Source organism: Electrona antarctica (genome assembly GCF_951216825.1).
Source record: "Electrona antarctica genome assembly, chromosome: 13".
Lineage (NCBI taxonomy): Eukaryota > Metazoa > Chordata > Actinopteri > Myctophiformes > Myctophidae > Electrona > Electrona antarctica.
In genome coordinates this window covers 42574359-42601522 of record NC_136794.1, presented here as the reverse complement: position 1 = coordinate 42601522, position 27164 = coordinate 42574359, and the positions used below count along the sequence as shown (strand labels likewise).

The following is a 27164-nucleotide window of genomic DNA, read 5'->3' as shown; positions in this document are numbered from 1 at the left end:
TTAACTGTTGCAGGCAGCCCTATTGTCAACTAATCACTCTGGGGCAGAAAAGAAAAGAAAAACAGCGAAACATTGGTATTCTCTCCATTTATTTCCTTATATTTGGGATGTACCCCTCGAGAGGAGCATAAATATTTTACACAAAAGAGAACAGCGGTTTGCTTATTTACAAGATATAATAAATGACTTACAACTCACAACACGTGACAGTCTGTGTTCTGAAGGCTGCTGCAGTAGTAACAGAAGGGAGATGGAGTGAGAGAGAGAGAGAGATGGCTCTTTCCGACTATGAATTGTGAACCAAATGCTTCTATAACCTCTCCAGAACTCATGAATGTTTCCTTTATAACCAGAACCACCGCTTAAAGGGGAGGTAAATCCTAAAAAGATGCAAAAAAAGAAAAGAGAAAATGGCTAATCTATAAGCTCACAACACGCAGTGCGAGCTTGTATAGAAAGGCCATTTTCGGATTTTTAGTAGTAGTTCTGGGTTCCTAGAACTACTAGTTCTAGTAGTAGTAACTAGTACTACTACCCTCCTGAGCAGGGCCCAAATTAGATCCAGAGATTCTAAACCGTGCTTTCACGGCCCAGCATGGTTCACTTATTGTCGTAGTCGAAAATAGCCAAGAGAGAACTACAATCGTTTTACAGTCCTGGACCCTACCCCAGTCCGGACCCTACTTTCATCAGGTCAACCCTGGACAGACAACTACTAATGCCTGATTTGTAATCTGTCATACGACGGTGTCGCTCTGCTACACGTATCTCCAGCACGCGATACCTTCGTGCGATTAAGTACGGATCAGACTCAAGATAGAACCCGGGTTTTCAGGGGCTGACAAGGCGGCAGAGCGAAGTGGTGAGGAGTGGAGCTACGGGAAGAGGAAACGGTTCAGAAAAATGCTGATTTGTTGACGTCAATCTGGACAACGGCCTTATTCTAGAGTGTACGCACTTTTTGTACTGTAGAGCCTTGGATAAACATTTGCCTTTTAGGGGAGGTATTCATTAAACCCTCTAGTTAGTTAGCCGGAGTAGCCCAGGGCTCAATGCTAGGCTGCTCTCACTATATAGAAAATATCTGTGGAGAAAATAGCCGATCTACAAGCTTGGATGCACATTAGTTGGTGATGTCTGGTAGCCAGACGATCAGAGATCCCCGCCTACTGATAAATCTGGTGGCATCTAACTTCGAATGGGCTAACATTGGCTGGATACAGTTCAAACAGCATCGCGGAACCAAATATATGGCAGTCCTTCATATTGGGACGGTATCAGGATTGGTTTTCAAAGCAGTGGGCGTATAGGTTTAGTTGCCACTGGTTTTCTCCGCTGTCCTATCTAGCCCTTTTGAATTTAGATTCCTCCAGACCAGCATTTCCGGGTCCCCCTTGGGGGTGGTGAGGGTGGGTGGGTGCGAGGCCTTTTCTGTTCGGAGGTAGTTCAGCATTTAAAAAAACATGTTGCACAAAATGGTTAGCTCGCTTTCATCCACCGTCTACCTGTATGGTCTCAATGTGATATCCTCAGTCCAACTCGTCATACAGAATCTATTTTATCCTGTAACTTTAACATAACCAACTCCCACATCAGTAACATCGGTACAGTAATAATATCGTAACATATAACAGTAGGCGGCGATCTCCGTCTGGCTACGCGAACACTAATTAAGCAAATGTGTGCTCATGTGCATAATAAGCAGGAGTGCTGTTCAGACATGAACCTTGAACCGTGAGTGAACCATGTTTTTTGTGTTTTGTATTTCAACCACTCTTGACGCCTGCACTGACCATTCGCTGGTATGAAAGTTAACGCTTAGTGCCAAGTATGACCATTGTAGAGGTTGAGTAATTAACCCGTTTTTATTTATTCAACCTCCGGGCACTGCTCTAATAATGGAGGAAACCGTTAATCTGAAGGGCAGAAACCTTCACGAAAATGTCAGTTCTGGTCTGAGCGCCTTGAGCGGTGGTTTGGTTCCCCTTGGGAACTCCAAAATAAGAGCTAGATAATTCATCAGGCTTCCGAAAAGCACATGCATTATGTATTATTGATCAAGCTGCAGGTGGAGCTGGATGGGGGAGATATTTATTAACCCTTTTAGGACGGGGGAACGCATTTGTGTCGCTTCAGTGTTTAACCACATTATTTTAAACTTTAGCTGTTGGAAAAATAGCAGATCTTTGATAAACCGTGAAAATGTGGCGGAAATCTTTGAATATATGCTTTCACAGAGAATGTTTTTAAATCAAATCTTTGCTTCTGGGGGGGGTCCCTTGAACAACATTTTCAGATGGGGGTCGGCGGCCGAATACATATCATGTTTGGGGTTCTTGACATGAAATAGTTTGAGCAGTAGGTTTTTCAGAAAACTGTCATTATTTAGAACGTTTTTTTTTGGAATCAGGTCTCAGGTCTAAATGGGTTAAGGTGACCACGGCACCCAGCGGCAATTTCCTTGAACCGATGTCGTGACACCTCTGAGGGACTGATGTGGAATAATTACCCATTTAAGCTCATTTAAATGTCGTATAACGCATAACGAAATTAAGCCGATTTACAAGCTCGCAAAGCATCTTCTATTTAAAAAAAAAAGTGCTCTCCACTGATCTCTGCAAATAATACACCGATTCACATCAACAACGCACTGAAGGGCGCTCCTCCTACTCCTATAGTGGTGTATTTACGACGCGGGTGTGTTTTGTGTGTGCCAGGCACGGCCGATGGCATTCGCGTTGCCAGCCAGTGAGTGCACTTAATCTAATCCAGTGGTTCCCAAAGTGGGGCCCGGGAACCCCTAGGGGTCTTTGAGGGAGTTCCAGGGGCTATAGTGATAGTTAGGAACCAAATGGACCCTTATGGGTCTGTAACTCAGAGAGTGTACAAATGGACCTGTTGGGGTCCATTTGGTTCCAGTTGTACCATTTGGTTCCAGTTGTACACACTCAGAGTTAAATTAACTTTTGTTTGTTGATGGTAGTTTAGCTGCGCTTTTGTCTCAAGACTGTAAATAAAAAAAAGGGTTCTCCCAAAAGTGTTTCCCCAAAAGCAGAGTTCAATGAACCTCCTCTAACTCCCTCTCCCAAAGAGGAGAGAGGGGTTGTTGTGCGTATCCAACTTAGTGCTAATGCAGGTTTTGTATGTTTGAGGGAGAGATGTATGGCGTACGTACGGTCCATAGTACACCATACAGCTAATCCACTGTGACCAGAAGAGGCTATTCTTCCCTCTATTGTAACGCGAAGAAATACAAAACAGAACCAGTTAACACTGGCAGGCTAGCATGAGAGAGAGAGCTACTGTACGCGTGTGTTTGTGCACAGCGCGTGCACAATTACATAGCCATGCTACCATCATGTCACAGGGAGAACGGATATGGAGGACAAACAGAAACAGTACTATGCGAGAAATCTCAGCTTTTCCGTCTCAGAGTTTGTCGTCTGTTACGGGGAGGGCGGGGGAGGCGGTCACTGTGGGGTCAGAGGGGCGTGGCTTAGATGGGAAGCTGGAAGGTGATGTCCACCTGAGCCTCCTTAGCCAGTGACACGATTTCAGACAGCTTTACAACCTACAGGAGGAGAGACACGCACACACGTGCGCGCACACACACACACACACACACACACACACACACACACACACACACACACACACACACACACACACACACACACACACACACACACACACACACACACACACACACACACACACACACACACACACACACACACACACACACACACACACACACACACACACACACACACACACACACAGACACAGAGTTAGATTCACCTGAAGAGAGAGAGAATGTGAGCATTGAGCAATATAAATATATCTCAATTTTCAATATGAAACTTGAGGGAGAAACACACAAACATTGATAGTTCCCAACGTGGCGAAGGTTGCTGCTCAGCCCCTTTGAGTGCCAAACGTCGACTTGTCAGGAACCAACGAGGGAATTCCTAGGAGCTCAGACACCGAATCCTGAATGCCTGAATGCGTTTTTTTGTACAATACCTCCTGGCTCATTATTTTTGTATGGAATGTAAATGTGGCATGCATACAAACAGTCCATACATACAAATCACATTTCTTGCATCGCTGATTATATTCGGGGAGAGCAGATGCCGATCATTTGGGAGAGAGAGAAAGACACAGAGAGAGAGAGAAAGACACAGAGAGAGAGAGAGAGAGAGAGAGAACAGGGGTGATGAAAGAAGAAGAGCTGCGGGAAAGGAACTGGAGAATAAATCAAAAGGACACGAGTGTTCTCCCGGTGTTGCAACAGAAGAACAAACTCAAGGATTGATTGATGTATGTATGTAGTATGTATTAACAGTTTGCAGAATTACAATACATTTCAAGCACAACTCAATACAAAAACTGTCAACTGTGAGTGGACTCCCCAATAAAGCATTACAGTTGTTTACAAGATGTACAAATATACACTTCTATATAGCCAAAAAGAGGAAATCATCATAGAGGGGGTAAATAACGGGGAAAAGAAACACATACATTGAGGGGAAAAAGGGGTGATTGAGGGATTCAGATTTTACAGGGGCCAGTTTCGAATTGCAGTCGTCCGTGGGTGCCCTTTGAGAGCTGTTTTGAAGGAGTCAAGGGATTTGCTTGTCTTAATAACTGTTGGTAGGGCGTTCCACATTTTGGTGGCATAGGAGCGAAATTAATTTAGTCCCTTACTCCCTTGTTTGTGCCGAATCTGGGTTGCACATGGTTTGTTGAACTCCCTCTGGTGTTGTGGGTGTGGACGTTGACATTAAGGAAGTATTTAGACAGGTACATGGGTATCTTGGTGGTGTATCGAATCTTGTGGACCAGACCCATTGCAAGATGCTGTACTCTGTCGTCAACCCTAAGCCATACCAGCCTGTCAAAGTGGGCAGGGGTGAGGTGGGTTCGGGGAGTGAGGCCAAGTAGTAGCCTGACCAGTTTGTTTTGGGAAGTCTGGAGCCTTGTTTTAAGGGCCTTTGAGGTGCTGTGGTACCAAGAGGTGCATGCATAGTCGAAGAAACCTTGTATGAGGGCTCCTGTTGGGTCTTCAAGGTGTTTTTGTTGACCAGTGAGGAGATCCTGTATAGGAATCTTGTTCTTTGGTTCATTTTTCTGATTACGTTGGTGGCCATTTTATCACCGGAAAGATTTGCCTCCAGGATGGAACCTAGGTAGATAATTTCATCTTTTCGTGTGATAATATTGTCACCCACTCTAACCAAGAAGCCATCTGCCTTGCTGAGATTACTATTTGATCCAAAGAGAATGGATTCAGTTTTTTCCCAGGTGTAAAGATAGTTTGTTATCAGCGAAAGGAACTGTGCCTCCACAGCAAATCAAACAAGCTCTCTTGAACAGAGAGAGCGAGGTTGGAGGACAGAAAAAGAACAGAGAAAGGAGGAAAAATAAATAAATAAACTTCCAAGCTACGCGGCAGCAGCGAGTGCCAGTACAGCTAGTCTTTTGGACTTGATTACACAGCAACATGGAATTTTAGTTTTAGTCAGTCTTTTGGGTAGTTTTCATTTAGTTTTAGTCACATTTTAGTCACCTGGAATGTTTAAGTGTCAGTCTAGCTTTAGCCTACTAGTCGCAATGGCTCATTTTACACTTGCGCTGCGACGCATTGTGAGCTTGTAGATCGGCTACTTTCAGCATGCAACCAAGGGTGCGTTCGGAAATGCGCACCGGGAATGTGGTCAGTTTGTTGAGTGTGGTGGGCGGTGAAGTCACAGAGCGCATTTAGTGTGCCTTATTTACGAACGACCACAGCTGTGACGCATTCACACCGACTCACACTGGACAACCCCAGCTTCAGAAAAGGGTCGCTCAGTGCGGGCACTCGGCACACCCGGTGCGCAGCGCACTGGATTTTTGAACGACAACGCACCGAGTGCACTGAATAAACGAACGACAAGAGAGCACACCAGTGCGTTCAGGGCACATTTCCGAACGCACCCTATGTGTGAAATGACTTATACTGGATCTCTTGTCCACTAGTCCCTTCCTAACATTTTAGTCTAGGTTTTATTTGTTGACGAAATTGGCAATATATTTAGTTTCAGTTTTAGTCAATCACAGCTTAGTTTTCATTTAGTTTCCATTTAGTTTTAGTCGGTGAAAAAAGGACGAAATCAACAGCCGAGTGCCAGTACAGCTGTGTCTTTTGGACTCGATTACATAGCAGCATGGAGGCAGACAGTAGACCCACTGTACAGGCAGGAAGCTAACCCATTTAGACCTTCTACAAATGTGACCGAATACAGTGATTTCAGACACATGGTCATTTTTTAGTTTTTTACATATTATGAAACTACAGAATGTAAGCTTTCCCATCATGTATTGTTCATTGAAACATATTTGAAGAAGATATGACTCTTTGAAACTTATTAAACAAAAAACCCCAAAGAAGAGAAACTGCCTTAACAAGATTTCAAAGTTTTAGCACCTCTGAGCTGAGAGGAATGGGTGTGACAATAGCTACTTGTCTCCACCCCTAATTGCTCACGTAACCACTCCCCCACATAGTTGAATGAGAAATGTCTTGCATTAAACTCTTATTTTAATACAAGTAGGCAGTGGTAGGAAAACTACTCACATTTTTTACTTAAGTAAAAGTATCAATACTCCAATTAAATACTTTAATACTTTAAATGCTTAGTATGAGGTATAAAGTGTTGTATGTATGTTGGCTCCGCCTACAGGAAATACGTAAGCTGCGACCATGAGACCAGTTTCTGAATTCGTCTATATGGTAGAAATAGGTCAACAATACAAATTATGCTAGTTTTGTGAATTAATTTACTTTTAATGCGTGGACCCCTGTGCCCCCCACAAAATGACCTGAACTACTTAAAATTTCACCAAAACCAGGCAATCAATTAATACAGTTGCTAACCCTAACCCTAACCCTAACCCTAACCACTATTTTAAATATTTCATACAGCTAAAGTTAAAAAAATCTGACCTATCCCTTTAACGGTAGAGAGGTGATAGTAGACACCTTTATGAACACATTTGTGAAGAAAGCTAGTGGTAAGCATTTTCTTTTGAAGACTTGCCACACATTTTGCTAACTTTCCCCAACTACAGCCAGCTATACTAGGCCGCCATCCGTTTTCCCTCTGCACTAAATATCTTTACCGAAAATAACTGATCTACTACTAGTACTAAGTAGTTCAGCCATTTTCCATGTGATGTGTGTATTTTGTGCCTCCTACTCCCTTCTCTACCCAGTGTCTGCTAAATGCCTAAATTGTACACAGCCGGTCAGGGGAGATGGCAACCCATAAGGTTCTGCTTGAGGTTTCTTCCCATTAAAAAGGTTTTCCTTGCCACCGTCTCCAAGCGCTTGCTCATGAGGGGAATTGTTGGGTCTCCATAAAGTGCTCCATATACAGGTATTCACTTAAATCCTCATTATCCTTGTCAATATTCAAAAAACATCTAAAGAAATATCTTATTTCTTCCTCTCTGTAGATTACATGATTTACTTTGATGTGTTATATTTTCTTTTGTGTGTTTGTTGTTTGTATCGTTCATTTCCCTTTTTTGTGCAGTCTGTGTTTTTTATTTCTTTATTGCACATCTGCCCCCCTTTGCCAAACTTGTAGACTTTTGTATCGTTCTTAATTGAACTTTTAATCTGTTTTAAATCAATGACCTCATACAGGAAAGGATTCCAAATAAGCCAGCTGGCTTCTTCCTTTCCTAGTTTCCTTGCATTGTATTTCTGTTTTTTGATATGTATTGTCTATTTTTTGTACTACATGCTAAATAAATAAACCTAAACCTAAACCTAAAGTGTCATGAGACGGCTTGCTGTGTTTTGGTGATATGTAAATAAAAATCGACTTGGTTGACTCTGCTACACATGAACGTGCCATGGCAAGGCTGGGTTAACCCTTAGACCTGAGGCTGCATCGTTGTCGCCTTAAACCACTTTAACCATTCTTTTAAACTATGCCTGTTGAAAAAATAGCAGATCTACAAGATCATAGCGCGGCAACGAGTGCCGCGCTACGAGCTTGTACATCTGCCATTTTTGAAAAATCGTGAAAATGTGTGCACATCTTTGAATATACATTCTTTCACAGTGAACATTTTTAACTCAAATATTTTCTTCTGGGGGCTCCCTGGAACATCATATTTTGAGATGGGGGTCCGCGGACAAATGCAGATAATTCTGGGGGTCCTTGACATGAAAAGGTTGAGCACCACCGACATAGAAACGTTTTTTTTCATGTCATGATTTAGAAGACGATTTGTAGAATCTGTTCTCAGGTCTAAATAGGTCAAAGCACTGAGACTGCGGCTCCACAGAGATGGGGAGGGAGCTGGAGGGTGGACAGATCAGATGCATTCAAATAAGGACGGTGACATTTCCAGAGGACAGGAGAGCCCACAACATTCTATTTAGATTGACATGAATGCTCTCCCTTAAAGCAGAGGCATTATGCGAGCATGTTGTAATCATGTAAACCCTCAGACACGGACACGCGCACAGCGTGTGTTTAACACGTCTGTATGCATGCTTGACAAGATCGGGAGTGCACTGCAAACCTAACCTGACACTTTAAGTTATCACATTCATACACGCTTGGAAGACACATCAATAAAGTACATACCTTGGGGACACAACAAGTTAACTGTGTGTGTGTGTGTGTGTGTGTGTGTGTGTGTGTGTGTGTGTGTGTGTGTGTGTGTGTGTGTGTGTCCTTGTGTGAAGACGCATGCCTGCATTCTTGTCCACATGTCCGTTCATACTTGTGTGTGTATGCCCGTGTGTGTCCGTGTGTGCCCGTGTGTGTGTCCGTGTGTGTGTGTGTATATACCATTTTAGCAGCTTCGTCAAGGTCGTCGCAGGCCAGGATCTTCAGTGGGCTGGCAGCGATTAGGGCTTTGGCGTCGTCCACTCTCGTTCCTACACACACACACACACACACACACACACACACACACACACACACACACACACACACACACGCACACACGCAGCGCATGAGCACAACACGACCGAATGGCACGCAACTACAATTGTTTGTGTGTGTGTTTGTGTGTGCGTGCGTGTGTGTGTGACAGGGACTAATCAGATAAAAGGAGTGCGGTTGACCTTCTCTTCAGTCTCCCCCAACCCCACTATAACAACATACTACACCAGTGGTTTTCAACCCTTTTCATATCAAGGATTCAAGGTCCATTATTTATTCTGCATGTGAGCCACGGACCACTATTTGATGAGATGATGATGTTGTTATTCCGAGATAAGGTTTTGTCCATAATTCCATGCTGTATTGCTGTTCAACATTTGTCTAATTGTTGTTAATCATCTGCATTACTTAGTTAATTTACAAGAAGTCTACACAATGTAACTCTTGAGCGTACAATAAAAACCAAATGGACCGCAAAGGGTCCATTTGGTTTCATGTTATGCTCTCAAGAGTTAAGGATCTAAAAGGGTCCATTTGGTTACCAATTCTCCATTTAGCTGGGGACCACCTGGAAGCCCCTCAAGGACCACTGGTTGAGAACCACTGTACTACACCACTAAGAGGATCTGGGGTCAGTTCAGGGGCCTACGTTGCATGACAACTCCCTTCTCACTCTACAGGCTCTTTAATGTATCTCTCCACTAGGGGGTGCAACAGTTACATTTAATTGTACTATGTTAATTGTATTGTACTATGCCGTCAACAAGTGCCCGGCACCTGATGGAGGGGAAAGGAACTGGTCAGAATAACGTGTTCCTTCCACGCGCTACGTCCGGCCAGGGAAATTCCCCCCTGTCAGGTGAAAAGAAGCAGCTTGGACTCCTCATGCATAGAAGGAAGCATGAGGTCAGTCCGCTGCCCCCCCCGAGGTTGGCAGAGGAAGTGTAGCGCCCAGGATTACATTAGATAATTGACACTGGGAGAAAAAAATGGGTTGCAAAATCGTGGGATAAAAACAAAAAGTGTCACATTTTATAGTGTCCGTAGGGAAGAATTTATATTGCAAGAGAATGTAATGTTCTTTCCTTGATGAGAAGACAGGTTGAGCAACAAACCAAAACTAGCAAAACACTTGTTAACTAATAAAGAGCATGTCTTAGGGCCTCTCTTCTCAATGAAAATGCAATTGAAGTCCACCCCTCTCTAAAAAGGTTGTCTTTGCATCTAGACATAAAAGACAAAGGTACGAATAGCAGCCTGAACAATGAATACGTTCGGGACCTGGTCTCAATAAATATGAAATGGGAGGCAGTAACTCCATGTCTTCCTCTATATACTCAAACTCATTGTGAAAAACATGAATATAAATACATTTTACATCACCATATTAAAATCCATGCAGGATGCATGAATTGAATGTTCATACTGTGCGAATTATAAAATAATAAGTGCCTTAAACCAAATGACAGAGAATTCCTTGTAAAGTTAACTTTCCTCGACCGCGCGCCCCGTAAGAATGTTCAGAGAAACTAAGACGGATTGGAGTCATGCGGGCGTCTTTGCTTCAAACCTTGTAGATCTGCCATTTTCGCCTGACACCATTATGTACGACAGCGTAACAGTTAGTTGCTGCGAGAGTGAGGTCTAGCCAACACCAACTCGGGATTCCTGGATCGCTGCCCTCCACAATTTCTGGCCGTTTTGGCTGGAGACTGCCGAGTCAGGAAGTCAAAATCCACTATGTAACAGTCCTGCCGAACTGTATTCAACGGCCTATGCTCCATGAAAAGGAGCGATAGGCATAAGTAAAGTAAGTAACAGTCCTGCGATTGTCATTTAATCCGCCCAAAACTTACTTTTTGTAAGCAAAATACTATTGTTATTGTAAATCAGACGCAAACCAAGCTTGTTTTTGGCCAAAAAGAAGAATCAGAGATATTTACGTTCTAAAAAGCTGTGTCCCCATAGAATGCATAAGCCAACAGATTTTCCATTTTCGGTTTGAGCCGTTTTTTTCTTCACCGGATCGAAAAGGGAGTGATATGAGGGGAAACTGGACGTGATGTGAGTTAATCAGACTATTAGAACATTATGATATTACATCAAAAAAGAAACTGGTAAAATTATCGCTGAGACGATAATCAATAGTTGCAGCCCTACTAAAAATCATCTTTTAAAAAAAAATCTAAATCAAACTGGCCCACTGTTAGTTCATGAGTACATCTCCAGAGGCTTAAAGCTGCTATAAGCAATAATATGCCAAAATTGTAATGACTTTTTTTTTTTTCTTCTTTTTCTATTCAGACAGCCAGCAATGAGTAAAACGCTCCCATTGCGTCATTGGTCATTCATTAGAAAATTTGACATATTATTGCTTATAGCAGCTTTAATGACTGGGTTGTCATTCGGTTGAAGTTTCCATGTCTGTCAACATGAAAACAAAAACAAAACAAAAAAATGATTCTTTCGTCTCATATTTTATTTCCAGGAGCCAGACTTTGAAAAGGAGAGAAAACAAACAGTGTGTCAGTCCTCCTCCTCCTCCTCCTCCTCCTCTGGCTCCCGTCTGTCTGGAAGACTTTCAGTCAGCACTGTCCAACCCTGGCAGGTGCATGTGCGTATGTGCATGTGCGTGCATGTGCGTATGTGCATGTGCGTATGTGCATGTGCGTGCACATAAAGGGTCTGGTGGCCGGTAATGACTGGCAGCTTGGAACAGGCAAAGTTGGACGAGACAGAAGGAGAGATGACAGGAGAGGGACACGGGGTCCAGGGAGGCTATAGATCGATTTATTATACGTTGGCAGGAACCGACCTCGTCGGCAAGCGAGTGAGAAATGAGGCATGAGAGTGAAGACAACGACGGTGTGTATCTGTGCTATACCTTGTAACCTGACGACGATGGGTATTTTCATACCCAGGTCCATGACGGCCATGATGATGCCCTGGGCGATGACGTCACACCTCATGATGCCTCCGAAGATGTTCACCAGGATGGCCTGCACCTGCAAAACAAATTATGTTTTACGTAATGAGCACGTGTTTCTGCATCGTTGTTTGGACAATTCAGTGGAGGACAGAAGGAGAGGACGGGGGAATGTTCCTGAGCTGGAGTCATTACCAGGCCAGCACAAGTTAACCCATTTCGACCCGAGCACGATTCTACACATTTTCATTTTCATGACCCCCAGAATTATATGTAATTGGCCACCGACCCCAATCTGAAAATGTGTTGTTCCAGGGACCCCCCAGAAGCAAAGATTTGAGTTTAAAAGCTCTGAAAGAATATATATTCAAAGATATTCGCGATTTTTCAAAAATAGCAGACCTACAAGTTTGTAGCGTGGCACTCTGTGCCGCACTATGAGCTTGTAGATCTGCTATTTTTCAATAGAAAAAAAACACCGCAAATATATTCAACTTCTACTCTTATGGCAACGGTTTCCGACACCTTTTGTGGATCAGGGCCCACTAGTCTCTGCCAGTCTCTTTTCAAATACGATGTTATTGTGGCCAGCACCTATCTTCTTTACCTTCTAAGCGCTTATTCAATCAATTACTTGTTCCCATTAAATCGATAAACTCAATATGCAACGTGAGAATCTCCTTACATTCTTCTGGATTTTTACCGATTAACCTTTGTACTTCGTCGTACGTCAAAATAAATCACGATGCCACGCAACGTGAACTTTTAGATCTGCTATTCAAAATCTGTTGATTTTTATTTCATTTAGATTTTTATTCTTATAATTGATTACATTGATTAGTTAAATTAACTGTACTATGCACCCCGAAATGAAAGACCAAAACCAAAGAGTATAGAACAGCACGGAGCGCTCTGTGTCCCGAGGTCAGTCAACCAATCAAAGCTGTGAGACATTAATGACACGGCAACGCACAAGCCAAGTGGCTCCACGCCCGTGAGATGTTCCAGAATCCAAACGAGGACGCCAATGGAGCCAAGAATCGGGCTCACAGAGGGGTTACACTTCAACGTCACAACGCAGCCAGGACCAAGCTCTCTAGCAGTGCGTTTTCATGCCACAGTCAACGCACCATAATTAACCAATGACATGAAAAGTGAGAGATACTATATACAATACGGTCTCCGTCGGGTGGAAACCCCAAAACAGAAACTTTTTCAGGATTCAAAAAAATAATATATAGCAAAAGTAGCAGATCTACAAGCTCGAAGCGGCCGATACTTCCGATGCTTTTGTGTGATTCTGTAGAATGATCAATTATGGAGTTAATTTACCAAAGAATACAAAAGATGTTGCCGTTTATACATTCGGTCTAATAAACTATTCAATCAATCAATCAAAGATAAGAGGGTTCTGCCCGACAGCAACGATATCTATATGCTATTACAGCTATTTATTTCGGGGCTGCCCTACTTTCACTATTTCGGGGCAGCCCATACACTTTGGGATCAGACCTGCTATTTTTCAACAGCTAAAGTACAACATAATATTCTTAAAACACCAAAAGGGGTTCCCGCCCAAAATGGGTTAATGTATGGGTCACAGTTATCTGTGCAACATTCCCCTTGCCTTCTCCACCGCACCTCCCCTTTAGGAATTACACAGCCCCCTGGCAGGCAGCAGAGCCACACGGGGAAAACACCTCGGCCGTAGTCTTTTATTCTCCGTTGTACAACAGTGCCATGCAGAAATTGTGAAAATGGCAGACCTACATTACAAGCTCACGACGAGTCACTATTTGTTTTTAAACTTTTTGAACATTTGTGTCTATATCAACAAGCTCAAACAGGCGATTGATTATTACCAGTAATCTATTTACCGTTTTAATAATCATTTTATAATTATTGGTGCTCCGATCAATCAGATTTAAATTGGTTGATTTTCACTCCAAATGACTCGATCGGTGATTTAGTCGTTGCAATCATGACAGGCCTAAACATTCTTCCTCCCCACAGACACAGGAACAGTTTTGACGTGGGTTTTGACATAACCATTAGCATTTTGGAAATATTACATTTTTCACCTTACACACTAGATCGGTATCTGTATTGGTATCGGCCAATCATGAGAAAAACTATCGGTGATCGGGATCAGTCCCAAAAAACCTGGTTTTAATCCAAGTGATTACTTGGATTAGCCGTTGCACCGCCAGTGAACGCGGACTCTGAGATTGGGGCCAGTTGTTCAGGGCGGTAGTGGCTCAGGGGTAGATTGCCGGTTGGGAACCTTCCGGTACCCAGTTCGATCCCGGGCTCCCCCAGAGTTCTTGTCGAAGTGTCCTTGAGTGAGACTGGCGTTTCCAGGAATTACATTTTGGGCAGGCAAGATGTGTTAATTGTCGTCTCACAATCGTCGTCTCACAATCGTAGCACTAAAGGTTTTCAAAGAGATATACCTGCCAGACGCGTAGGATACAAAGGCTGAAAGGCATGCATTTACATTCCAATTGGTGATTGAGGGTCACGCTCTACCGCAACGGCCAATCAGCTGTCCACTAATAGTTCTCAGGTCTTGTTTTTGTCCTCTTTTTTTCTCATTGTATGGATTTTGGCCAGGTAGAAATGGATTTTGGACAGGCGGACGCCTGTCCTCGCCTTATTGTAGATACGCCTCTGCTCTGAACCACTAATCGCTCCTGATGTGCAGGTTGGTGCCTTGCATAGTTTCCTCTGGCATCGGTGTGTGAATGTGTGTGTGAATGGGACGGGTGAATGTAATGCACAATCTATGTAAAGCGCCTTGGATAAAGGCACTACATAAATGCACCATTTACCATTTATATTCTTACCTTCCTGTCGGACGTAATGAGCTTGAAGGCTTCCGTCACCTGGTGGGCTGTGGCTCCGCCCCCGACGTCCAGGAAGTTGGCGGGCGTGCCTCCGTGCAGCTTAATGATGTCCATGGTGGCCATGGCCAGACCAGCTCCGTTCACTACAAAAGTACACGTACCAAAAAGTACTGTTTTACTTAACCCATTAAGACAGAGAACATTTTGGTTTTCATCATCATCATTTTTCGAGCGCGGTCGAGATCATGGATCTGCCTACTGATGCATGTGTCCCTAGCGATGACATCAGGGAACGACAGTTTTCTACCTCTGGTCTGCTTTGAGGCAGGATTCCAGATTAGAAGGGAAGATATAACCTCATGATCAGCTAGCTATAGCAGTGGTCAGTAAACTGTGTACTTCTGGATCGGACTAGTGAAGAAACACGGGGAACGTTGCCTTATATTAGCTAAGTCGATGGGTGGCTCTTCTTTTTGCGCTCTCATTAGAAGGCGGGTGTATTTGTCATCCAGCCGTTTCGCTAATTTCTTTGAAAGTGTCCATGTCTCGGAGCCATAGAGTAGAATCGGCTCGACTTGGTTTTGAGTCATCAAGTCTCTTGCACACCTGATAAACCAACAGTGTGCGGGTTGAATTATACAAATTCTTGTTTGTATTAAATCGGGCATGAATGCATACGTGCATTATTAAAAAAAATATTTTCTGGCTTTTTTTCCCCTAAGCTTTTATTTCCTTTCAGCGGTCAGTAACCGCTCAGCATGAGTACTGACCCAGACAGCCGATGGTGCCGTCCAGTCCGATGTAGTTGAGGTCAGCTTTGGCAGCCTGTCGGTCGCGGGGGTCTTCCTGAGTCCAGTCCTGCATATCAAACACTTTCTTCTGGCGGTACTCGGCGTTGGAGTCAAAGTTGATCTTGGCGTCCATGCACATCACTGTCAGGGAGAAACAAAACAAACCCTTCTCCTTACACAGAAAACTAATGTTGGTAAAACACAAAAAAACCATTGCTGTTCAGGACACGTGATTTGACATAATGATGATAATAATGGGTGCACTTTGGTGATAACAGGTAAATGGTACATTTATACAGTATAGCGCCTTTATCCAAGGCGCTTTACATAGATTGTGCATTACATTCACACACACATTCATACAACGATGGCGACGGAAACCATGCAAGGCACCAACCAGCACATCAGGAGCAATTAGGGGTTCAGTGTCTTGCTCAAGGACACTTCAACACTAACAGTACGTTTTAACAGCGGGCGAGCATCGGCCGACACAATCGCCCTTAATCGCCCGAAAAGATGAATTATTGGTATATTTTCGGGCAACGTTGCCCGCCCACTTTTCGACCATCGCCCGTTCGCCTGCTATCGCCGGGTCCCATAGACAAATAATGCACTTCCGGAATTTTCGTCTGGCTGTCGCCCGCTGTTAAAACGCACTGTAACTTTGGGGGAGCCCGGGTTCGAACTGGCAACCTTGCGGTTACTATCCGGCCACTCTACCCTTGAACCACCGCCACCCCAGGTAAGATCATGAACAAAAAAGGGGGGTTTTCAAAGTTCCCAAAAGGTGTAAAATGCAGAGTAGAAAAGAAAAGGATTCCGAGGCAAAGACTCCCGTCTTTGATGAAAAAATATGTGGATGTTATTTACGAGCAAGACGTCTTCGACCTAGAAGGCCTTCATCAGGGTCCATCTGTTTTAATAGTTGAATATACTGAGAATGTTCAATATAGGAAAAGCACAAATGTATGTGTGAAATGTGCGAGCCAAGCCAATTCCGACACCTACACACCCACCAGTCACTCATGGGTAATGAACGTAGTCTGATTTCAGCTTTACGGTGCGATTAGCACCTCTTAACACCTCAGTCTTCAAGGGACTGCTTCTCATTGCTCATTAGACAGCTCATTAGCCATTCATTTCCGAGAAAAAACCCTGCAAAGGCTCGGCCTAAAACAGAAGCTAATAGCTATTGAGAAAGAAAAGCAGTGTGGGCGGGGCCCTGGCAACCGTGCATAGCAACCAGAGCGGTTCCAAAAATGAAACACAGCGAGGCGATGCTATAGCGATATCAAACGCCTCAAGACGAGCCTGCTCGTCATCTGTACCCAGCGTCATTCATTTATAGGACAGGTATACTAGTCATACGGATCCAACGTGTTAAAGTGTGTATTTGTGGCCTGAGTGCATACTATTCGAACGTGTGTGTGTGTGTGTGTGTGTGTGTGTGTGTGTGTGTGTGTGTGTGTGTGTGTGTGTGTGTGTGTGTGTGTGTGTGTGTGTGTGTGTGTGTGTTCCTGCGTGCGTGCGTACCGATGCCAGAGGCGTCCTCTACCAAGGGGTTGATTTCCACCATGGAGGCGTCATACTTGATGAAGACGTTGTACAGTTTGATAATGTTCTCCGCTGCGTCGTTGATCAGGGCTGCAGGGAAGTCCATCCCTTTTGCCATCTGCAAGTCAAAACGGCAATGGTGCGTTCACACGGACAGGTAGAGGCAAAAGATGCAAAGCTACACGGTGTATATATATTTCTGTAACACAGCAGCAAGATTTGTGAACTGTTGCGACAAAAGAATGTTAGCCAATGGAATGGATGGTGCTACTGGGGAAACCAGAACTTTTATTTTATTTTTTTCTGAAAGCAATAAGGTACACCCGCACACTGTGTATTGGCTCGGTACATGAGTATTGTCTTATTTAATGAAGCAACTTTTCGATCCCTCCGGTCCTTCCTCAGGCATAACACAGCATTTTAACAGAGTTACTTATATACAAACATTTGAAAAATAATCAACCAATCACAATAGACAGAGTCTAATTAGAGGAAGAGGTACAGCTTGTGATGATCCTCAATTTGCTGACATCATTTAAAAGAGGGATGCTCAAGTTGAAAGTGGTTATGTCATGTGTCTGTGTTTTCTTAAACCAACGGAAAGCATTAACGAGAGTTTGTGACAACAAGGTTTCCGTTGTCCTCTGATCATAATTATGTCCATATATGGACCTTTACCTTGACAGCCTGTTCCATGTTGATGCCCTCCACGATGTCGATCGGCTCCTTGACGATGGCGTCTGGATTCTCCGCTGCCACGTCTTCGATGTTCACCCCGCCCTGAGAGCTACCGATCAACACAGGACCCTGTATGGGAGGCAGGGGGGCAAATGGCTTCATGTTTTGACTAGCCGAACACTTTTGACTAGCTGAAACCCATGGCTGGTTTTATCCGCCTTCTCTGTTGTGTTCCACACTTTTTCCCATCACACTTTCTGCTCGTGTCTTTTGTGTCATTCTTTTACATTTATTTTTGTATCTTTTTTCGTTTTGAAGGAACATTGAGTGAAATTGTGATGAACAAGTGGTTTGTTTAGCGGTTAGGAGCTAAAATACAATCCATGTATCCTGTCAAGGTAAGCAAGACACATAGTTTGTTTGCTTCATTACGATTCAGCCTGGAAATAAGTCTTGCGTAGCCAGACAACTATTCCACATTCTCAGAATGCACACCCATGTAATTAGAATATTTTGTATAAGTAATAAAAAAGTAATAATAATAAAGAAATAATTCAAGTATTTAAAACTTTTTTTGTTTTAATCTTGATGATTATGGCGTACAGCTCATGAAAATCAAAAAATCCTATCCCAATGAATTAGAATATTTTACGAGACCACTAAAAAAATGATTTTTTTAAAAAGAGAAATGTCGACCATCTGAAAAGTATATTAATGTAATACTTGGTCTGGGCTACTTTTGAACAAATCATTTCATCAATGGGGCGTGGCATGGAGGTGATCAGCCAGTGGCACTGTTGGTGTTATGGAAGCCCAGGTTTGCTTTAATAACAGCCGTAAATAAATTGTATTGTTCAGTCTTATGTCTCACACCTTCCTCTTGACAATACAACCTAGATTCTGTGTGGGGTTCAGGTCAGGCCAGTTGGCTGGTCAGTTAAGCTCAGTAATACCATGGTCAGCACACCAGTTACTAGTAGTTTTGGCTCTATGGGCAGGTGCCAAATCGTGCTGGAAAGGAAAATTAACATCTCCATGAAGCTTGTCAACAGACTGAAGCACAATGTACTCTAAAAAGATGGCTGTGGTGTAACCATTGTAAATTCATGAGTCAGTCAGTGGATCAACCAGCAGGTAACATGGCCTAAATCATCACTGTTTTGTCGAGTCTCAACACAACCATCTATTATGATATTTTACAGCACTGTGTGCTTCAGTTGTATCTAGGTTGTATTGAGGAAGGTGTGAGACATAAGACTGAACAATAAAAAATAATTTACGGCTGTTATCAAAGCAAAGCAAACCTGGGCTTCCATAACACCTCAACAGTGCCACTGGCTGATCACCTCCATGCCACACCCCATTGATGAAATGATGTGTTCAAAAGTAGACCAGACCAAGTATTAACTGCATACATTAATATACTTTTCAGATGGTTGACATTTCTCATAAAATATTCTAATTCATTGGGATAGGATTTTTTGATTTTCATAAAAAAAGGTTTTAAATAATTCATGCACAATGAATTGAGAATATATGAAAGTTTCACTTTTTGAATTATATTACGGAAGAAAATGATTCTAATTACATGGGATGGACCTGTAGAGTCTGGAACTACACCAAATCCGAGCAAGGAAGCTGGCATTTCCGTTCAATATATTTTAAAATATCTTTACATTTAACTATTTTATATCCATTTCTGCTAAGCAGCCAGCTATTTTATGTGCTTAGATGATTTCGATTTATATTAGGATAAATTTGCGCGACTGTAAAGACAAAACAAAAGTGAGGAGGCTTCACTTCCGCTTTATCGCTTACTCATGATGATCAGAGCTTCTGTTGCTCCAGACTGTTAGAAACATTTGAAAATTTAAACAGTCTGGCCACGCAAGACTGTTTAACAGTGGACCAACATTTTGGGCGTACACAGACGCCCAAAATGTTCTCTCATTTATCCATAAGTTTTGAAGCTCTTGCCTTCATTGGGAAACAAATGATTTGCTCTGGATAGCAACATGGAGCATCGCCAGAAGTTGTTTATTATTTGTGCCATCTGGCTAGTAAAACTTTTCAAGCAGAATGGAGCATTTCAATGAACACAATGTGTTGCTTCACATTATATGAAGAAAACATGATGCATTCCAACAGATGAAATATGATAATGCATAGTGCAGACACACAACACGCAAACCCCCATCCTGCCTGATAAAAACCAAGAACTGCCAGGCAACAAGCTTGAAAATCTATACGGGTCCCAGTGGATCTCTTTGTCACCTGCAGCGAACCGCACCAGGGTGTGAATAGAATCTGTCCGAGAACACCTTCTCAAAAAGCGCCTCGGTGCGGTTGCTTTGGTCCGTACCCGAGTTCGATTGTTGTTTTCACACCTGCCCAATCAAGCCATATCAAGGGGGCAACTCACTCGACTGGACTAAAAAAGCAGGTGGACAAAACAATGCCAATAAAACGGCTCAAAACAAATGTGAGGAACCACACAGAAAGGAAAACCTCTGAAGAAAGGAGAAGCTGCAACAGAAACATCTTCCATCATATGCTGTACTATTACACCACCTAGTGGCTTCCTTCAGCATCTACAAAGCATACCTACTACACGCACCTCGACAGTGGGTGCAGGGCCAACTAGAAATGCACTCTGTCGAGGTGCCTTGCACACAAGTAGGCCATACATGGCCTACTTGTGCGCAAGCAGAGTGCGCAAGTACTGCTACTAACAAATGTCTATTACAAGTGCTGTTCTGAAATGAAATGAAATGAAATGAAATCTATATTTACCCAGGGTATCTGGGCTAAGCTCAAGAACTTGTTTCCAGCCAGGCCCTGCTCATAGAACACATTTCATCGTAGTGGTTGATGCCTTGTTCAAGGGCATTTCAGCGGTGGTAATTTTAACGTGTCGGACGGCTGATTCGAACTGGGAACCTTCCGGTATCTAGACCGCGCCGCTATCCGTTCGGCCACCGCTAAATCCTTTAGACCCGTTATTGACCTTATACCAACCTTGAAACGCAACTTAGTTACGTCACCATCAATAGCCAATAAGCCAATAAGCGACCACCATTTCTTACCCCCGACATACATACATACCATCACCAAACGTACCTTAGTTGAGTCATCAAAATGGTGGTCCCTTATTGGCCGGTGGACAACACCGACATGAATACATCTTATTGGACGGTGGACGCTCTGCTTGCGCAAGTAATAAGGCAATCATGGAAGGAGGTAGGGCCCACACACCATTCTTTAGGCAAAGGAATTACTTTATTGAAGACAACATTTCGATCTCACACGATCTTCATCAGGTCAGCATGTCAGATACTACCTCCTTCCATTCCTTCAGCATCTACACAGTGCATAGTCCCATTCCTATTTGTGTGAGTGCGTGCATGCGTGCGTTGAGTGAGTGCGCGCCAGCGTACCTGGAAGTTTCTGTCCATGGTAATAGCGAAGTAGTACTCCCTACGCGGGTACCTGCGCTCGCAGATGAACACCTGATTACAGATACGTCCCGCCTCGCCAGTCTGCTTGGTGTACAGCTTCCGGCCAATCATCTGAGACGAGATGTCGCGGGCCTCCTCTGGCCTGGTGTTTTGGGGGGATGGAGTGTTGGAGAAAGGAGAATATAGGGGAGGGGGGAGATGAGCAGTGAATGAAAAGGGAAAGGTGAAGACAGACGAGGAGGATACGATAAGTGTGCTTGATCATGAAATACAGATAAAAGTATGATCAGCCATGGATTATCCACTTAAGATTTCATGGGGATTAATTGGATATTGGCAACATTTGAGGGCAGGTGTTTCTTGACCCAGACAGGGATACCTACGAGTAGACAATCTTCACTCCTCCCTTCAGGCCGCCCTCGAAGGTTCCTTTACCCCTGCCACCGGCCAACACCTGTGCTTTCACCACCAGATCCTTGGAAGCTGAGAGAGAGAGAGAGAGAGAGAGAGAGTTGTTGTCTGTGTGCACAAAGTCCTGGTTTACTCTAAAATCAATGGTGAAAATAGCTGGTGTACAGTTGGAATACTTTAATTCGTTTAGCGTGTTTACAAAGTTGCTTTTTGTGCGGGGTAGATGGATTAACTTGCATGCAATGACTGCACCACTAAGTTGTTTTCTACCGCGACCGACTTATTGTTCAATTTCATGTTCCAGCCTGCAACATGCAGGCAGAAGGAATTCCTTAAGTTGCACAAACACTCTGGGCAGCTTCATTTAGCTAGCTTAAGTTCACACTGAACTCGGTACACTGAACTGCTGAGCTCGGTGCACTGAACTGCTGAGCCCGGTGCACTGAACTGCTGAGCCCGGTGCACTGAACTGCTGAGTTCGGTGCACTGAACTGCTGAGCCCGGTGCACTGAACTGCTGAGTTCGGTGCACTGAACTGCTGAGCCCGGTGCACTGAACTGCTGAGTTCGGTGCACTGAACTGCTGAGCCCGGTGCACTGAACTGCTGAGCCCGGTGCACTGAACTGCTGAGTTCGGTGCACTGCCAAAAAGGGTCCTGTGACCATTTTATCGTTTGTGAGCTGCACAAATTCTTCCTTTGTGACAACTTTCATAGTTCTTTCAAAAGGTTTATTCTCTACATCACAGGACAAACGTTTCAGCTATCCAGCCTTCATCAAAGGCTGGATAGCCGAAACGTTTGTCCTGTGATGTAGAATAAACCTTTTGAAAGTATATTCTTGGTGTGTGCGACCTCTTCACCTATTCTACATTGTTGATTTAAGCTGGTAACGCACCATAAGTCAGAGCACAGTGGTCACAAGAAAGTTAACTTTCATAGTTCTCAATTTTGTCTTTGGGTCCTCACTTCGAATTTCACTTAGTTGTCCACTGTCTCATGGGAAGCACATTTTAAATGTTTCACCAACCAGTGAGTTAGATATTCAAATGTCCTTGAAAATGACAGCCAGTTGATATTGTTTTGAATTCTACACAAACATGGATCAATGTTTAGGATGCTTTCTGCAGCAATGTAAAGATAAGATTGCAGTGGTAAAATAATGCGATTGTGTTTTCTGCCAAACACAAGAGCCCTGTAAGAATGCTGTTCTCTTTTAAACGGTGTCAACAGATAGTTGTATATTATCTGTACACCAGTGTAAACTGATACCACCGAAGCACACGGTTATATTTAGACCGCGTGTGCTATACTGAACAGCTCTGGAACTATTTAAAACACCCACATAGATGGAAATATTTAAAACCCACAGATAGATCATAGTACGTCAGAAGTAAAAAGACCTCACATCATGCAAGTCCTTCTCTTGTTGCTCAAAGAAAACCACTTCACACCACAGGGTGCAACTAGGCCTACAGTACATAACACCATAGGTTTGTGTGAAGGAGGATCAAATGGAATAAGAGAATAGAATGAATGATGATTCTTAGACGGGATTTAAAGAAGTGAAAGTGAAAAGACATTCACTGGAAGGAAACGGTGTCTTGTGATTAAAACACCACAAGACGAGCTTAAAAAGAGTACAGTCACTGCACAGTCCTCCATACCCGAATGTAAAGCTTCTAAGATAGCTTCTCGCCCTGGTGTTTAATTAAATATTTATCTGACTAAAGTCCCTCCCCCAACAAAACCGTGGTGAAAGAATTTTTCAAATCTTTATAGCCGGGAGCCACAGGCCCAAAACCTCAACAGTTAAGGATTAACCTGTGATGCCGTACTTTTTGTTTTTGTTCTCTCTATTCACTTGGTCATTAAGGTCCACAGAATGAGAGGCCTGCTCTGCCGAAAACATTGCAAAAAAAAGTTATGTCCATTTTTGTATACCACACCATAAACAAATATAAGGCAGAATTTCGCAAATTTCAATTGTGACATGTCAAACTAGGGGGTTTTCATGATTCTAAATCCATTCCAAGCATTTGTTTTGCATGAAAAACACTAAAAACGGCCATAGCCGGCACATTTTGGCAAGTGGCTATGGCCGAATTTAGGCCAAGGAGTGTTTTTCATGCAAAACTAATGCTTGGAATAGATTCAGAATCATGAAAACCCCCTAGTTTGACATGTCACAATTGTCACATGCTACTTAAAGCATGATGAAATTTGGGAAATGTTGCCTTATATTGTTGTCTACAGTATGGTGTGGTATACAAAAATGGCCATAACTTTTTTTCGCGATGTTTTCGGCAGAGCAGACCTCTCATTCTGTGGACCTTAATGACCAAGTGTATAGAAAAAACACAAGTAAAAAATACGGCATGGCTCCCCGGCTATTAATACCACAGTGTCAAAGTAGTCATTATGCAGAATGCCCATTTCAGAATTACCGTACATATATCATGTTATTGAACTATTGCAGCCGGTACACCTGTACAGTGGTCTAATGTTCATTTGCCTTTTTATTTACCGTTAGCATGGCACCACATTCAGATAAGACAGTTCAAATGTTTACGGACTATATCCTCCAGTGACACGTGCGTGGCTTACTGATCTGCTTGGCGATGGAGTAGGCCTCGTCCGAGGAGCTGGCCACCATGCCAATGGGCACCGAGATGCCAGCCTCTTTGAGCAGGCCGAGGCTCATGTATTCATGCAGGGAGAGGTTCCTCTGCTGCTGGAGGTGGGGGGGCTGCGGTTGGTTGCCATGGCCACCAAACAGTCCTGGAGAGCCACCTAGCACCTGCAGTCAGTGGGAGATGCACAGTAGAGCCCGGAGTAGAGTTTGGTTAAGCACCACTGCAATAACGGGAACTTATAGATCAGCCATTTTCACCACATAACACGATCGAATAGCAAAGTATATAGTAGTCTTCATGTGGTTATAAAGGCCTTGACTGTTTCAGGAATACACCTCAATTCATCATGGCTGGTTAGCAGCCATATTTCCTTGCTTGGTAATGAAAGTATTCCATAAGTGTCACGCTGGCCGGCGTCTGCCCAGCTGCAGCACAGTCGGAAAACATGGAAGTGAGTTGATCAAATAGAATCCATTTTCAGGTACTGCTTCGTCTATTTCTCGCTCAAATGTTTTCAAAAACATTTTCGAGAGCAATGTTTTGCTGTAAATGACATGACTGTGACTGTCAGTGACTGTGTGTGTGTTTACATGGCTGTCGTCATTATATACCAATGTGTGGATAATATGTATATTGTATTTATGCTCCTGTCATCTGTATTTCATGTATTTCATGTTTTGTATGCTATGTATTGACTCTTTAGAAGAGAAGGCCAATAGAGCGTCGCAGTCCCGCCCCCTTTCATGACGACGCAAGGCCCAGGAAATGATTCCCAATGCATTTTTCCCATAGACATTTCAAAAAGTATTTATTTATTTAAAGACGGTTACCAAACAAATAATTACAAAGAAGAAAAACAACAAAAAGTGTTGTAACCTGCCGTTTTTTTCCTTCTTTCTAATTATTTGTTCGGCCCAAAAAATTGTGTTTGTTGTCATAAGTTGTCACGACTCCAGTTGGCTTTGTCCGCGGCGTAAACGTCTTTAAATAAATACTTTTTGAAATGTCTATGAGGAAAATGAACGGAGAATCATTTCCTGGGCCCTGGTAGGGGGCGGGACTGCGACGCTCTATAGGGCCAAAGAACAAGATACTAGATCCCAATAAACAAAACTCCACTCATCCAGCTGCCACTGTCGCCTGCCTAAAGCACAGATCTACAACACAACAACACATCGTCCCACGTCGCGTTGTTGGCTTCTAGATCTGTTCTTTAATGCAGTGGTTTTCAACCTTCTTCATATCAAGGTTCATTATTTATTTGGAATTTGAGCCACGGACCACCATTCGATGAGATTTAGTCTCTCAGACAGACAACACTTAAATATTTTGTTGTTGTTGGGCTACTTTCTGTCAAGAAAAATTCTGTGCAGGTGTTGGAGTTTGGAAGCACTCGTTTGTATTAACGGGTCGCGCTGCTGCCTCCTGCATTATGTGCAAATTCCGTGGTACGCAGGGACGTTCAGTTACTTCGACGAGTGCTTCCAAACTCCAACACTTAGAAAAAGCACAGAATTTTTTTTGACAGAAAGTAGCTCGTAACATGTCTACAGTGGAGTTTTATGAAACAAAAGCTTGGCAGATTGAAAGAGGATAATTCAAGCATGGCCTAGAGCTGCAATGTTGGCGAGTTTAATGTCGTTTCATACAAGCAGATCGCAAAAGCAAATTGGATGAATGGGGAGTCAACTGACTAGATTTATCCCATTATTAAAAAATCTAGAGTTGCAAATTGCAGCTAGGTGTATTGATGTTGGTACCATTAGGAGAGATAATTGTTGATCAAAATAACAATTCTTCTACATTCTCTAATTGTGTAGACTCCTTGTAATAATGTAACTCTTGGGAGTGTAAATGAAATCAAATAGACCCATTTGGGTGGTTTCATGTCACGCTGTCAAGAGTTAAAGATCTATATTGGGTCCATTTGGTTACCAACTCTCCCATCATTTAGTTGGGGGGGACCACCTGGAACCCCCTCCAAGGACCACTGGTGGTGCCCGGACCACTGGTTGAAAACCACTGCTTTTACGAAACGACAGCTGCTGGAGGTCACTCACTGTGTGAGGGACAGACAGTTAGCCCTGTTTCAGCGAGATCCATTCGGTTCCAAGTTATTGGGACTCCTAGCCGTGACATACAGACACACGGGGGGGTCCACGAGCTCCCTATGCCCCCCCCCCCCAATGCGATCAAACCATTATGACTCAAAATATTTCATCTCAGGTGTTATTGCCTTGCCATTTAAACCCCTGTAAACAAGCAGCCCCGTCGTTGCTAACGGGGTTAGCTCTGTTAGCTCAAATACACTGCCATTCAATGGGGCTACGCTACGATGCTAATGTCACAATTTGACCCTGTCACTTTTCAGTGAGTCCCCCCGGCTCCCTCCGGGCCGTCAAGAGCCGCACGACGGGCTTTAGCCTGCACCGTCTGCCCCGGCGGAGCCTCGGTGCTGTGGAGCCCGCTCGCACTCACCTTGGAAGCGGCGCTAATGGAGCCTCTGGCCCCTTGGCTTCTCAGACTAGAGCAAATCAGGGACGCCGCCATGTTTGAGTGTATACTCTCCCTCCTCTCTCAAAATAATACGCTAGAGGTGGTGTGTGCTCCTGCGCAGTAAGGGTGCACGACGACAGTGAGACGTGAGTGAACAACAAAAGCGCGCGCGCGCACCGTGCACGGCTTTGAACTACAAAACCATGCGCATGCGTAGTACTGTGCACGGCAGTGAACTACAACAAGTTACGCTTTAGTACAAGTAGTTGCTTTTATTTTATTAAAACGGTTTCTATGAGAGAACATCCATTTCATGTATTTTCTTCATTAATGCAGCAGCATACACGCATGGGCACGCATATAGACAGGCACATAAACGCAATAAATGATTCGTTATGTTATGCATTATTACAAAGCAA

The 27164-nt window shown here is 43.5% G+C and overlaps 1 protein-coding gene across 1 annotated transcript; it reads right to left on the bottom strand.

Annotated features, from left to right (window-relative positions):
- Nucleotides 1-68: 68 nt before the first annotated feature.
- LOC306935915 (succinate--CoA ligase [ADP-forming] subunit beta, mitochondrial) lies at nt 69-26885 on the bottom strand. Its single transcript, XM_079519261.1, has 11 exons — nt 26728-26885; nt 24221-24413; nt 21588-21687; nt 21184-21346; nt 17747-17875; nt 17048-17186; nt 15494-15655; nt 14724-14866; nt 11836-11956; nt 8856-8944; nt 69-3571 (listed from the first exon to the last, which is right to left on the bottom strand). Exons 1-11 carry the CDS (start codon nt 26797-26799, stop codon nt 3497-3499), a joined length of 1386 nt encoding a protein of 461 aa, XP_079375387.1. The 5' UTR covers nt 26800-26885; the 3' UTR covers nt 69-3496.
- Between the last annotated feature and the right edge of the window lie 279 nt (nt 26886-27164).

Excerpts from the sequence above, each read along its gene's own strand:
- LOC306935915 (XM_079519261.1), bottom strand. The coding sequence starts at position 26,799 with ATGGCGGCGTCCCTGATTTGCTCTAGTCTGAGAAGCCAAGGGGCCAGA. Across the intron at positions 8,945-11,835 it reads CATCGTCGTCAGGTTACAAG|GAACGAGAGTGGACGACGCC; the intron begins GTATAGCACAGA and ends GTGTGTGTGTAG. Across the intron at positions 3,572-8,855 it reads TTGACGAAGCTGCTAAAATG|GTTGTAAAGCTGTCTGAAAT; the intron begins GTATATACACAC and ends CTCCTCCTGTAG.